A 14,617-nucleotide genomic window follows, 5' to 3' on the forward strand; every position below is an offset into this window, starting at 1 on the left:
TTGAACTGGGAGCGACTCTTCAGGTAGCTGTTGCCATGATCAATGTGTGAGAGGCCAACGTTGGCCAACGAGACGCCTGCACTTGGCGGTTTGCTCTCTCATCAGATTCATAGCCTCGGCTCACACACCAATCAGACAACGTCCGAATATCGGAGCCAACGCGCAAGCAGATGTGTGTAGGTATCCCAGGAACTACATTTCGTTTCCATATGCACAGGAAGATCTTTGCTACCTAGCATGCTTAATTGTTTGAAACTATTTCAGACCAAAAAAAGGTCTTCGGCCCGGCTTTCTTTGATTTTTGGTCCGGATACAGTATTGTACAGAAAACAGCATCTGAGCATGCAATAATCCCATCTGTACGAGGTAGAGTGAAGTGAAACTAGCACTCCACAAAGCGCAGAGTAAGCGAGGCTTGATCGTAAGAGAACGCCGAGCGGCGTCTCGAGAGCTTTCCTCAGTCACAACTTTCCTGTAGCGCTGGCGGCGCGATCTTCAGCTTGAGATCTGGCCTTGTCGTGACTCCAGACGCACGTCGTTTTGGGTATGACCAGCAATGATCCAAGTTGGGCGGCCTTTCCACACGAGCGGCGGCATGCAGTGATACATGCCATAAACCCTTCGGCCACTGCCCGTCATCTTCAACACTGCGATCGACTTTATCTCGATCTGGGCTGTTGCGATCTTGAGTATGTTGATTGCGATTCACGACGTTTCCTGTTCATCGCACATGTATTGTGGAAGGTCAAAGTCAATTCGTTTGGTAATTGTATGACGATAATATCACCAATCGTTTCATGATATAACCTCATCTCCTCAGTGACCTCAGTGAGGACATCGGGTCTCACGTGAATTGATCGAATCCGTCGTCCGAAGTCCAAGCTCGCCGTTGACGAAGCTTGAAGCTTTTCGCGGGCGGATCCGAGATCCGACGCGGGGCATGAATTTCTGACTTGTCGCGTCGCCCATTGACAAAGCTTCAAAGAAAGTCCACCAAACCCTTCCACAACACGCGCAGCATGCCGCCCAAAAAACCGCCGCCTCGCCGGCCAGCGGCAGCCACTGTGAAAAGCGAACCCCAACCTGAGGCGCCGGTCCAGGACCAACCGCAGGCTTCTGGCGGCGCAGAAGCCGCCATTTCAGTCGCATCGACGCCCCAAGCTACTCCCGCTGGAACGCCCGCTGGAACGCCCGCTGGGACACCTGCTCCCTCAGCTTCGGCTGCGCCGGCGCGTGGTGCGCCTTCAGCTCGAGGGAGACCTGCTGTCGCTAAACCGAAATTTGCTGGTCGTCGATCGCAGAAGTCTCGCGCGGAGCTTGAGAAGGAGGAGGCGGATAGGCGGAAGGAGGAGAATGACAAGAAGGCGAAGGAAGATGCAAGGAATCGGAGGAGGGATGCGGCTCGTGGGCGTGGCGCGTTTAGGGGGAGGCAGCGTGGTGGCTACATGGGTGAGAGCGAACGCAGACCTTCGGAGGCGCAGGTCATGAGCGGTCCGTTTTCTCTTGGTCAGGTCAGCAGTGATTCATCTGCGAGACGGAGTGCGCCGGGATGGGCTGCTAGGTCTGGTGGTGGTGGTGGAGGTGCTGGAGGAAGCGGTGGGTACGGTGGAGGCGGCGGCGGTGGCTTCAAACAGGAAGGCTCGAGAGGTGTGATCAGCGATGTCATGATGGCGGACGGCCCGAACATCAAAACGGAGGACGGTGGTTACATCTCCAGCGACACTGATGAAGAGGAAGAGGCCAACAAGGGCATGCACAAGCGGAATGTTGACGAGTTGGCAACCGTAGTGGATCTCACAGGTGCGGACCAAGGCCCTAGTTCTGGCGCTGGATTTGCGCCTGTACGCATCCAGCGTGTTGAGCATAAGGATCGCACTATTGGTTTGAACGCCGACGGTGTATCTACCAAGGACGGTTCCGCTGCGAAAGCCCAGGCTAGGGATGCGTCGCCGGAAATGCGAAAAAGCAGACGAAAGGCCAAAGACGTCGAAGTCACTGGCGAACAGCACAAGTACAAGGGCACCTATTCGGAATCCTCCAGCGAAACAGGAGACGAACCTCAAATCAAAGAAGAACCGAAAGACGACACCCGTCCAACAACGCCCGAGCCCGCACACGACGCAGCGACGGTCCCCGAAGAACTCCTGGAGAGCCCCGTCTCATCGCCCGAAACACGGCGTAAAAGCAAAGAGCGCATCAAGGACCCCCACGAAAGGCCCGACTTCCAGACCAACGAAGAACTCACCGAATGGGAGCTGCACCAGAAAGACCTCCGCATCCTGCGCCACGAACTCGGCCGCCTCTCAACCAAAGACCAGGACGGCGACGCAGCAATGGCCGGAGCCGAAGCCCAACAGCCAGAAGACGACCCTCGCGCCGACAAAGTCTATCTCTTTCAATTCCCGCCCGTCCTTCCCGACCTCATCCACAAACAAATCAAGCCCGATCCCGAAGGACCCAACGCCGACGAGCCCGCAGCCACCGAACCGCCAACCGCCGCGCCCACGAACCAGCTGCAGTCTTCCGACCCCGAGCCTTCCGGCAACACGCATACGTTCAACCCGGGTCGCGTGGGCAAGCTGCGCATCCACAAGTCCGGCCGCGCGACTCTCGACTGGGGCGGCACGCCGCTTGAGATGGGCATGGGCACCGAGGCGAGTTTCTTGCAGGACGTGATTATCGCGAACTTCAACAAGAACTCCGACGGCAAGGTCGAGGGCGGTACTGCGATGGGCATGGGTCAGGTGAAGGGCAAGTTTGTTGTTACGCCAGACTGGAATGAGATTTTGTGAGCTTGTGGTGACGGGTCGCTTCGACGATCAACCTTAAGGTTGGGACCAGGGCTCAGTGAGATGTGGAAAGGTGGACATTTGCTCCTTTAGCGTGGCGTTGGTATCGGGTTGATCGACCCGTGGAATCATGAACTCCGGAGGAAATTGAATGAAATGCACGTGTAGAAACAACCGAAGATCAATTTTCTTTTAACCCTCTATGACACCAAAGGGAAGACCAGCTGCAAATGCCGGCTGCGGCGGCGCGAGACTTGAGCACCCCAGAGAAAGCGACAGCGTGTTGGGGTATCAAAAAGAAACAGCAAGAGCCAAAGACCACAGATACGAGACACCAAAACAAGAGACCGCCGCCATCCGCCAACCCTCCGGTTACCGCAACCTCTCAATCTCAGTGATACCTCCCACCACCCCTACGCCCAGGGGCGGGCTCGTCATACACAACCTCGAACCTATTCCGGTCCTCAGCAAAGCGCGCGCGAGGGAGCCCCTCAGCATGGTGCGTCACCCGGCGCTGGGCGCGAGGCCTCTCGACGTAGCGGGGCTGATTGCCAGGATAGTCGTCGACCACGACTCTGGGGTCGCGAAGGCGGTCACGACCAGCTCTGTGCGAGACGCCGGGCTCCACGGTGTAGTGAGGCTCGCGATAGCCTGCTCGCCTGCGGTCTTCGTCGTAGCGCTTGCCCGGACCGGGAGAGAAGGTGTTGCGCCTCTGCAGGGAACCCATGGGCGGTCGGCCCGCGTACTTGCGAGTGCGGTCGCGGTCCGGCGACGTGGCTGGAGTCGCGTATTCTCTTCCACCGGAGCCGTCGGTCCAGATGTCGTCGTGGAAGGTGGAGCGGGAGTAGTCGCTGCTTGGGGGGCTGTTGGTGGGCCAGTCGTTGACTTTCTTCGTCGCGGCCGCCATGCGGACCATGTCGACTATTTCGTCCATCTTGTCCGAGTTCCGCTCGAGCTTCGCCTCGAACTGACGGAGCTTTTCGTTCTCGAAAGAGTCGCGGCGACGATGGTTGGCGCGGTTGATGTCCTCGCGGGAGCGAGACTGGGAAGGGTGACGGGCACTGGGTCGTGCACCGTGGGCGGACGCGCCTCGCGGATGCCTGTCGGGAAAACCCTCTAAAGGCACCTCATGTGGAACCGGCTGTGGCCAAACGTCTGGACGAGGCTGGAAAGGATTCCCTTGCGGCTGCTGATGCTGTCGCGGAAGGCTGTGAGGCGGCATCGGCACTGGAGGAGGGATTCCCTGGTCTGCAAACTGCTGCGGAACTGGTATAGCGCCGTGCTGGTCTTGCATGTTCCAAGCAGGGCCGTAAGGTTCTTGCGGCTGGTTGGGAGGTGGCGGAGGTGGGTACTGATTGTAGAAATCTCCTTGATTCGGATCTGGGCCCTCCGGAACATCAGTCCACTTGCCTTGGTAGTCTTCCTCAGGATCGGAGACTTTCTTCGGCTTCTTCTTCTTTTTCTTCTCCTCCTTTACCTCGCCGGCAGCAGTATCCTTTTTCGGAGCCTTGACCGGTTTGCTGATGTCGATGATGTCTTCTCCAGCATACACGGCGCCGCTGTTCGACTCCTGGACAGCGTTCTTGGCTTTGTCCTGGCGCTTTATGGTAACCCGCATGGATTTGTTGACCTTCATGCTCCGGAATGCACTCCTACGCTCCTCCTGGAACACGCGCCTCACACCGAAAAGAACCCATTGCGCATTGGACTCCTTTTCGTTGGCGTTTTTTTCGTCTACCAGGCGGTTGACGATGGTTTGCTGGCTTGAGCTAAGCTTTTGGAATTGACCAGACATGTTGTAGCCAGTCGCCTTCTGGTGTGCTATGGCTTGGTCATGAAGCTCCTTGCTGGCGACAGGCAATGCTGTCTTCCTTGTCTTGATCCAGGAGGGGTTTTCTCCATCCTTGATCTGATCAAGGACGGTGATCATGTAACCTTCATAGAAGTCGTCGACGGGCTTCGCGGGTTTCTTGTCTTTCGCCTTGTCGGTCTTGGCCTTGGTGCCTTTCTTCTTCTTTTTGGATGCCCCATCCTCATGGACGTCATCGCCGTCATTGGCGCCAACGTCGTCGAAAGGGACCATATCGTCGCCATCGTCGCCAGCTTGATGACGGGTCATGATGAGATTCTGGTCACTGATGCTTTGCCTATGCACCTATATATGCTCAGTATGTCAGGTGAAGTGAGTTCAAGTGGTCGATCGCACTAAGGATCTTCAACACTCGATGGATGAGACAGCCTCAAAGGTGGGGAGAAGGAAGAAGGCAAACGAGGGGCGAGCGGGGCTAGGCCAGTGAATTATACTCCCTCAGGCAGATAGTACAAAAGTATGAGTCGCGATAGAGACACTGATGGTTGCAACATTCGCCAAGGTACGGCATGCACCGCCCCGTCCACACCCATCTCTGGAGACACGATCCAGCGTGTCGGGAAGGGCTGTCTGTCGAGCTCGGGCTGATGAATGCGGAGTTGGTGTGGCACGGGACTACTTCTCAATGAGCACAGCGCGCTCGTTCTATGATGGCCGCCTGGAGTCCTGCACTGTGAGAAGGCAACTCCATGGCATGCTGACAATCTGCACGCCCCACTGCAAGGCGTTTATGCGAGGAGGTCAGCTGGAAACCAATAGCTGCGCCTCAGCGCACGAACGGTTGCCTTCCAACACCGATTATCGCGTAGCCAAGCGAGTCAATTCTATTGTCTTCTTCGGCGCTCGAACCGGAGCGTGTGGTTGCCTGGTAGCCATTCGATGTTGAGTGAGACGACGTTCCGGTGAAACAGCTCTGCAGCTCTCTTGACACCTGAGGCGCCCGTGCACAGCTGCGCCTGCCACACCTTTCATCGGCACCACCATCGCGCACAGCAGCAGGCAAAAGCACATCGGGTGCGCAGCATTGTCGCACACCATTGTCTGCGCATGGGCTGTGTTGGCCGTTCGAAGGCAACCAAGGTGGTACACCCGCTCGCCTCTTTGCCGGCCCGTGGCGAACTCCAGACCTCACTCTCTGGTAAGTAAGTGAGGTCCAAGCAAGCTCATCCTTTATGTAAATCATAACGCCCGCCTGTTCGTTGCATGGCCGTGCATCTTTTTGCCGCACAGATCCACCTGTTTGCCGGGTGGTGGGTCATCGCCCTATGCGTCGTCGATGTCGGCGCTCGCGCCAGGCCACGATTCGCGTGAAGACTCGCGACGCAAGACATACTGCGTGGAAAATCACCCAATGTCGTGGGGTACCGAACGGACACTCGACACCGGCCGCAGTTCGTGCGGGGTGGCAGAGCTGGATGATGCCAACGCATACAGATACATGTACGCGCTGCGGTCTAGTCGCAGTCTTAGGGGCGCAGCTCGTACTGTAAGCGAGAGCCTGAGGGCTCAGCAATATGCAAGGCAGCCACTGGCGCCTCAGGAAGGCTGCTCGCCGGTGAGGCAGCGCGATCTCAGTATCTTTGAGCATTGGTCGCTGGATACGTCCTTACCGCGACATCGATGCTTTGCAGGAGGATGCCCGTGGCGTGCGACGTTCCCTTGCTGCCGGCAATTAAGGCAACCCGACATCAGTCCATCGTCGGGGCGTATGCAGAACGCATTGCATGGCTTGACAACCGGGTGACGAATGAGGCAGAGCTGTCGGTATGAGCGATAACACAAAGCAGAGGGCATGTGAATGCCGCGTCCACCGAACCACACTCATCCGCCTTTTCCATCAAGAACAGCACATCAATGGTACATCTAGTATTCACCGCCTCCTTTCGATATGGATCATACGCAAGCCTGGAATCCATGGAATTCCGCTGGTCGAAATACCTGTTCGCGGTACATGCGGCCAGAGAGCGGTTCTCCCGGCTACCTTCACGTTCTACGCAAACGATATCTGCATGATCTTAGCACTGGTCACGCCATCTGATATAGGCCCCTTGCCAGTAATACATGCCGGAGATGGCCCCTGGGATCTAGAACACTACTTGTTGTCTAAGGGATTTGTGCCACAACTTGCTCGTACACATCGATTGATGATCAATACCGGAGTACCTGTCCCTACCCTGCCCTCACATTGCTCGCAAAACCAACCCAGCAACAAATAAGACAACGCATGCAGCCAAATACTCGCATTTGTCACAGCCTCCCTCCATGACACCTCAGCCGACTCATGCAAGCATCCGCTCACATTTGTAATAGCCCTCTCCGAGCCTGCCATGCAGACTCCCCATGCAAGCCCTCGTGTAACAACAGATAAACTCAAACCGCGTAATCGCACCGAGAACTCCTCCATCCGGTCACCGCGCCGCAAACACCACGACTCCCAACCCCAGCACCCACGCAGCGGCCTCCCAATGGCACATGCCGGCCTTCACAGCATCACTATGCGGCCCGTGATTCGGATAGTGCCCGACACCAATCACGCTCTCGACCTCCTCGCGCTCCTCCGGCGGCGTCGTCGAGAAAAAGTGCGTCTTCCGCCCGTTCGGGTTCGGCGGCCTCGTCTGGTCCGGCACGGCGCAGACGCTGTCGTTCGCCGCCAGGTTCCTGCAACCCGCTTTCGGCTCGTCGCGCGACGTCGTGTTGAAGTACGCCTTCACGTACCCGACCGTCATGACGGCGTCGCGCAGCGGGGGCTCGGCGCTCGCGTGGCCGAGGCGCAGGGCGCCCTGGCTCGTCGGCAGGTCGGCCGTGGGCGCGGTCCAGAGCCAGTCGCCGTCGACGTAGAAGTCGGCGCGGTCGGGCAGCCAGTCGAAGCGGTACTCGTGGAACTCGCCCGGGAAGTCGAAGATGGAGGTGTAGACGCTGCTGGAGTTGGTGGTGTCGGTTTCGTTGGGGTTGGCGCGCGGGGAGTGCACGTTGAGGTGCAGTTGGCTCTTGTTCTGCGAGGGGAAGTCGATGGCGATGGATTGTGTTTCGTTCAGGTGCCAGGAGAAGACGCCGCGGGTGCCGTTTTCGCCTGAGAAGCGGATTGCGGCGCGGAAGGAGCCGTAGAGGATGTCTTGTCGTGGGCTTATGAGCTCTGCGATGGGGATCATTTCGTTCTCAGTCGCGTGTCGGACCCAGAGTTGTAGACCGGCATTGCCGACTGAGGCAGGCGGCCCTCCCTACTTGCCGTCTGCCAGGGGATTTGCGATGATGTTGCCTAGCTGCCTGGATACGCCGAGCTTCTTGGTGGTATCGTTGGATGAGGAGTTGTAGTCTTGGGGGTGCCAGCCTGTGGCGGTCACATTCTTGACGTGGAAAAAGTCGGTCTCGAAGTAGTCAGTAAACAGACCGAAGTCTTGAGCGTTGGTGTTGTTGGCAGCGAAGCCGCATTCGCATGAAGCGAGAGCATATGGGATTATGACAGCAAGCAGGGAAAGGATACAGTTGCGCCTCATTTTGAATATTTCTGCAAGTGATGATGTGGTATTGTGAGAACTGGATCGAGCTTTCAATTCATGTAGTGATGAATTCATAAACGGATGGATGGCGATGAGATGGAGAGATAGAGATTGGAGCAGACGTGGACGAACCATATCGTCCTACAGAGACACACACTGTGCTTTCCTTTCAATTTGCACGCCTTATGCCGCCACAGCAATTGCGTTCATGAGACGGAATTCCAGCAGCGTCGATCAGCGCCATCTACGTCTAAAGAAAGTCACCCCTCGACGTTGCCATGATGCCCTGGCACTTACCTAGTACTGCCTTCCCAATCTTAACTTACTCAATTATTAGGAGACTCCTGCGTCTCTGGCCGGAGTCTCAACTTTTGGGGGATTATTCGTCCCAACGAACATACCAATTCAATACATGGTGTCACCGCATCCTGGCATGTCAACTGAGCACGGTCAACGTATCAATAGGTAGAACATGCCGCCGGAACAATTCAATCTGGAAAACAGAAAAACAGCTAAAATCGTTCGTGGATCTCATGATACTCATTTATTTTTCTCTCCACTTTTCTTTCTCCTTTCAGCCCTCAACAGATTTACCCGTTCCTTCGAATCGAGCCCTCCTCCGAAGATTCGCACCGGTGCATATCATCAGATCTCTCGAGTGATCCGAAAAATGCAGAAGATATGTAGCTAGAGCAAGGCAGCCGTTTGGGATGATTCGCCGTCAAAACGCCCAGCAAAGTTTCTCGAAGTATCGCGGAAATGGCAAATCAATCGGTCAATCGGTCGGCGCCGCTCTCGAGCGTGCCGTTGTTCGTTCGTTCGTTCTTTCTTTTGTTCGTGGGGCGTTCATCATAGGAAGCCGGACTCGGAGAGCAGTCTGTTTCGTGGATTTGCGTTAGCATCACGCCAAATTCGACAGGTCGAGGGAAAAGCCCAAAACTCACCTAGCGATCTTCTCGTCCTCCCGTTCCCTGGGCTCGACCTGCAAGCTGCGCTCGTACATCTCGTGCACGTCTCCGGCGGTCTGCATGTTGCGCACGATGTAATCCTGCAGCTCGGAGACGCCCTGCAGGCCGTAGGGCACGTTCTGGTACTGCTGGATGTCGCGGATGACCTCGGCGGTCTTGGCGCGCTTGGCGAAGTTGATGAGCTGCGTCTTCTTGATGATGGACGGGATGCCGTCCTCGATGAAGGTCAGGTCGGTGAGGTAGATGCCGAAGAACGGGATGCAGGGCGGGTTGGCCTTGTGCAGCGTGTCGCGGTACTCGAGGAAGTTCTTCGTCGAGCCCATGAGCTTGCGCATGGATTCGAGGGTTTGAGTCGTGCGCGCGTTGACTTGGGTCCAGGTGCGGTTGAGGCGGTGGACGGGCGCTGAGCCGAGCGCGGAGATGATGGAGGTCAGGCAGGAGAAGTTGTTGAGGGAGCGGCACTTGTCGGCGATGGTGACGAAGTGCTTGATAACGACTACGCGGCGCTTGACGTCGGCTTGCGTGAGGATCATTTGCGCGACCCAGTTCGTGAGCTGGTTCGAATGCAAGATGAGCGCCTTCACGTTGGCTGCTGGATCCGCCTCGTCGGCAGCGAGCTTCTTCTGCCAGGTCTTGTTCAGACACTCTGTGGGTCGAATTTTGCCGTACAGTCGCGACTCGATGATGGTGAGCTGGCGAGCGAACTCCAGGGCGTCAATGTCCAAGAACTTGAGCTTCTTCATGTTCTTCGGAATGATCGGAGCCGGAGCTTGCCCGTTCAGCGTGAGGACCAGACGCTTGCTTGTCGCATCCTGACCACGCATACGCTGTTCGATGGCAGTCATCAAAGGCCCAGCACCAGGTGTGCTGGTGGACTGAACCGTATCCTGCGCAAAGTCGTACACCTTCTGCATGAGTTGTTGGCTCGTCTCCTCACTGCCCTCCATCCAGTAGTTGTCAAACCATGACTTGAGGATATTCACCACACGGAAGCGGATAGGCTTCTGCTTCTGATCAATCCAGTGTTGCAATCCTTCGTCCGCGAGACCAGGCGGAGGTTGAAGAGTCCATCGCTTGACGAGGAGATCGAAGAGCTCGGGAGCAGTCGTGAACGATCGATAGGTCAAGAGGAAAGTGTTGTTGAACGGTGAATCCAGACGGTCGTGCCTCGTGAGCTGTTCGACAAGCGCCGTGAGCGTACCGCCACGCAGCATCGGTGGATCGGTCTTGTAGTCGTATGCAATCTCGCCCTCGTGATCCAAACGGAGATACTCAGGAATATCTTCTGATTCCTTCGGAGTTGCTGGTACCTCGCCGAAGAAGCGCTTCACCTTCGAATTGTCCACATTCCGCTGGTCAACCGCAGGAACACCTTCAGTGAAAGACTTCGAGTGCCCAACATCAGCCAAGAGCTGAGGACGCATATTGCTCGAGTTGTTACGGACGTGCTGGTCAAATGTCGCTCCGCCGTCAGTAAGACGATGGGGGTCCCTGCCAAAGGAGTCATCTGCCGAAGGCATGAGTTCTGAGAGCAACTGGAGAGAGAAAAGAAGCTGAGAAGCCGCGGTGTCGAGTTCACGACCTACGGATCTCACACGACTGACTCTTTCATCAAGAGACGTGCCTCGAACCTCAGCCCATTCGTCAGCAAGCGGGCTGGCAACCGCCTGGCATGCCATGACCAAATCTGACGTCGCGTCGTACAGCTTCTGCTTGTGCTCAGCGAAGTCGTTGATTTGCGGGTTGGTAAAGTCGGATCCCAAGGGCGAGAGGTTGATGGACTCCACAGTGGCAAGGTACGGCCTGCAGACTTCCACAACGTGACCGCCCTGTTTACAGATATTGCTACTGATCTTTTTGTGCTTTTGCGGTGTGATGAGCGTCTCGCGTAGCACAAGATGCTCGTCTAGCCTTCTGATGCTTGAGACCACGAGTCTCTTCAGATCTTCGAGCCGCTCCAGCAAGCCCTGGTCGAGCGTCGCCGTCGGCTCGATGATCGCATCGGGCTCGTCATCCATGAATGTCATCGAAGCCATAGGGTCTTTGGAGAAGAGGCCGTTGCTCTGCCAGTTCCCCGCATTTCTGCTGCCAGAGACAAAGCCCGGTGTAAGTCTCGGGATGTCCTCTCCCCGCTGCTGCCGTGCGACCTCCACGAAGCCATAAACTCCGTGTAGCACGCCCTCGGCTTCCTGCAGACATTTCTGATAAGAGTCTGGGGCAGGCCAGTCCGCGGCGGCGATATGCGACGAGAGCACGAGCTTCGAGAAGCGGGACATCATTTCCCTAAAATGAGGGTACAGCGCCTTATTGGTGGAGATGATCGAAGGATTTCCGGAGTGGTTGTCGGTAGTACCTGATCCAGCCGCCAGGAGGAGACGCAAGTGGTCGGAGATGTCTTCAGCTTTGCGCACGTACTCCGACCGCTCACCTGTGTTGATGACTTCGCGGTAACGCTGGACGGCACGGCGCATGTCTTCTACCATTGTGTTCCACGTCAATGGCACGGCATGCGCGTCGTCGAAAAAGCGGCGCGCCAGAAGCGAGGTTGTGGAGGCGGCGGCCGGCGCGTTAGCGAAAGACGCCATGGTTGTACCAATGGGAGGGATGCCCTGCTGCATAGCCGAAAAGGACGTGTTGTTCATCGCGGAGAAGTTGTTATGTGATCGGTTCCTTGAAGCTGCAGTCAACGAGTCAATCGAAGTCGCGGGCGACACGCCGTCAGACAGAAACGAGTTGCGGTGGCGGTGGGTCTGGATGCTGTGTTAGTCTGTAAATGCACACATGCCGACGAATGCGACAAGCTGTCGGTGACCTACACTTGATCTCTTCGGCCCCTTTGTGAAAGAGTCCTCTGCCTCTGACGCGGATGCATAGTCCGTATCATCGTCTCGTTCATATCCAGCGGCCATGAGCTCCGCAGGCGGTCGGCTCTGGTCTGGGATGTAAATATTGGTTCTATCGTGAGGACCGGTCTCGTTCGCAGATGTGGGTGCCTCAAGAGGCAGCTCCATCCTGCTGTCGCCAGTCAGGGTGTTGAAGTAGAACAGCCGTCCGTCCGGAGTGGCCTGTGGTATCCAGAACGCCGCTTCCTCCTGCACGCTCGTGGTCATGGCATCGTGATGCGCAAGGACTCCGTTCACGGCGCCCCTGCCAAAGCTCTGGTCTAGGCCCATCTGAGGCTCTGCATAGTCGTCCTCTGACTCCTCCGCCTCCGAGTCCAGTCCGGCTCTGCTGCCGCGGCCGTCGTCGAAGGGCGCGTTCACGACCGCGCAGTAGTTGCTCGGGAACCATCCTCTGACCCCGTGTATCACGCCGTCCCACCATCCGCTCTCCAGTTGGGTGATCACCTGGATGATGTCGCCCTGGCGGAAGCTCAAGCTCGTGCGGTCGTCGGCGTCGTAGTCGTAGAGCGCTCGCACGTACAGTTGCCCTGCCGGCGAGACGCTGCCTGCGAGTCCGTTCATGATTGCGCGTGGTTCGTGGGTGAGGACCGGCGGCGGTGCTCCGGTCCTGGTCGCGCTCGTCTTCAGGGTGTTGCGGGCGCGAATGTGGCTGAGACAGCTGGCGAGAGAGTGGCCTCAGCGGCGCGGCGGTCGCGGCGTGATCTCGTCGTGCTCGTCGCGGCGCAAGGCGCAGCAGCTCGCGAGCTGGGTTCGTGGTGCTCTGTGTCGGCAGGTCGTCGTCCGGTGTCCGGTGTCCGGTTCCGCGGGGGATCAGTCCCTGGAATGAAGCTGTTCCCTTACCGCAGCAACGGCGGGCGGGTGGCAGAAGGCAGGCAGGCCCAGCTCAACCCGTCACGGGCAGCGTTTGAAGTGAGGCCAGGCCGTCGAAGCGATCAATGACCGGCGGCCGCATGCGATCTGCTCTGGCAGTGGAGGGACGGTGTAGGGGGCGCTTGCACGGGGCGGCGATCTGATTTGCCGGGCAGAGTCAGGGCTTGCCAAGCGGCGCGCGTCTGCGACCGAGAGGGACACGAGGGAGTTGCAGCGAGTGGATGAGAGCCTCGAGAGGCGGCGTGGCATCTAAACACGCCGGCCGGGTGGACGAGTGAGGCGCGAAGGGCAGGCGAATGGTGGCTGCACCGCGCGTTGCTCTTCTGTTTTCGCCCCAGTGTGCGAGGAGGCCGCTCGTCCCAAAGCAGAGGGGGCTGACACCACCCCGTCTTTCGCTTGGAATTAAAAGCCCCTCCAGCAGGAAGCGAAGCCTCCACTCCTAGCAGCGTGGAAACGCTCGCGGCGGCGAGAGCCGGCCCACGGATATGCGTTCCGTTCGTTCGATCGATGCACGGAGACGCTCACGACATGTTTCCTGCTACTTGCTATAGCGTGCTATAAAATCACCCACAGGATGGATGAAACGAGCGATAATTCTCGACGATTCTGTCTGCCCATCCGGAAGTGTTCAAGTCGCACGCTGAGCACATTCGTCTCAATTGACTGGCCCTGCACGCAGCCCTAGCCCAAGGACATCGCGTTTCACGGCCGTCATCATGGATGCGAGAACACTTTCATTCACGGACTCACGTCCGACCCGAAGTACATCAATGGAAGTACCTGTTCTTGACGGCTTCCGTGCGTGATAAGGCTGCAGCCTCACCGAGGGATGCGCGGCCGATCTCCTCGAAGATCACCGATGCCTGCAAGAAGCGTGGTGTGACAAGGACCAAAGTCACCTCCCACGATTACCAGGCTCGGTCAGCTTGCAAGAGATCTGGATACGATCAGCATGATGGGATCTGTCAGGTGAATTAAAACCTGTGGCCTTGCCAAGTAGAGTTATGCGGCATTATCAATCAGGCATCCGAAAACGTGTACCTATGTACCGAAAGTCCATGAGCGGCTCTTAGCAGGATGGTGATTACGAGACTCAGCGGAGGATCTAGCTAGATGATATTGCGAACAAGTCGAGAAGCACTAGAACAGAAAAAAGAGACCCCCAAGTCTCCACTCATGGCATTTCCTTCGAGATGAGCGGTTGATATCGGAAGCACAAGCTCGAATCCTAGGTACCGTCAACCTCACCTCAAACCCGCCACGCCCACCATCAATTCGAGTACCCGATCCTACCTAAGTACGCAGCCTGATTTTTTCACGTCATTCATGAAAACACCGCAAATACCACTCGATCTTGCATCACTTCCAAAAAAGGAACATTCTCGCCCTGGATTTCCCAATCATTCAAGATGACCGATCGAAATAAAGGGTCATCGTCCGCGATGAGCATGCCCCAAACCGCACCACTGCGAGAACTGTCTACCAGCAGATCGTGGAATCACATCGAATTGATATATTCCATGCTCAACATCCCCTCAGTTGTTGTCCCACCTCCCCAAAACCCCAAACGCTCCCTTCATCCCAACTCGAACCCCAACCCTAACAACCCCATCGCCACAGCACACCTCCCGCCCTCACAAACCCTACCAACCCCACCGCAAATCAATCTCTCCTCTTCCCTCCTCCTCCTCCTCCTCCTCCTCCTCCTCCTCCTCCTCCT

General features: G+C 57.0%; 4 protein-coding genes across 4 annotated transcripts; 1 reads left to right on the forward strand and 3 right to left on the reverse strand.

The window, feature by feature from the left end:
* Nucleotides 1-1,019: 1,019 nt before the first annotated feature.
* Nucleotides 1,020-2,792, forward strand: WHR41_01348 (uncharacterized protein; the record flags this gene model as incomplete). The annotated part of the gene is made up of 1 exon (XM_069369954.1): nt 1,020-2,792. One exon carries the CDS (start codon nt 1,020-1,022, stop codon nt 2,790-2,792), a length of 1,773 nt encoding a protein of 590 aa, XP_069233342.1.
* A 4,275-nt stretch (nt 2,793-7,067) lies between these two features.
* On the reverse strand, nt 7,068-7,808 carry WHR41_01349 (uncharacterized protein; the record flags this gene model as incomplete). Its single annotated transcript, XM_069369955.1, has 1 exon — nt 7,068-7,808. One exon carries the CDS (start codon nt 7,806-7,808, stop codon nt 7,068-7,070), a length of 741 nt encoding a protein of 246 aa, XP_069233343.1.
* Nucleotides 7,809-7,877: 69 nt separating this feature from the next.
* WHR41_01350 (uncharacterized protein) lies at nt 7,878-8,153 on the reverse strand (the record flags this gene model as incomplete). The annotated part of the gene is made up of 1 exon (XM_069369956.1): nt 7,878-8,153. The coding sequence occupies one exon, from the start codon at nt 8,151-8,153 to the stop codon at nt 7,878-7,880; it is 276 nt and encodes a 91-aa protein (XP_069233080.1).
* A 449-nt stretch (nt 8,154-8,602) lies between these two features.
* WHR41_01351 (uncharacterized protein) lies at nt 8,603-13,166 on the reverse strand. The gene is made up of 3 exons (XM_069369957.1): nt 11,941-13,166; nt 9,101-11,874; nt 8,603-9,033 (listed from the first exon to the last, which is right to left on the reverse strand). Exons 1-3 carry the CDS (start codon nt 12,586-12,588, stop codon nt 9,006-9,008), a joined length of 3,450 nt encoding a protein of 1,149 aa, XP_069233107.1. The 5' UTR covers nt 12,589-13,166; the 3' UTR covers nt 8,603-9,005.
* Between the last annotated feature and the right edge of the window lie 1,451 nt (nt 13,167-14,617).

This window comes from Cladosporium halotolerans, assembly GCF_011745625.1.
Source record: "Cladosporium halotolerans strain TM138-S3 chromosome Unknown Sca3, whole genome shotgun sequence".
Classification (NCBI taxonomy): domain Eukaryota; kingdom Fungi; phylum Ascomycota; class Dothideomycetes; order Cladosporiales; family Cladosporiaceae; genus Cladosporium; species Cladosporium halotolerans.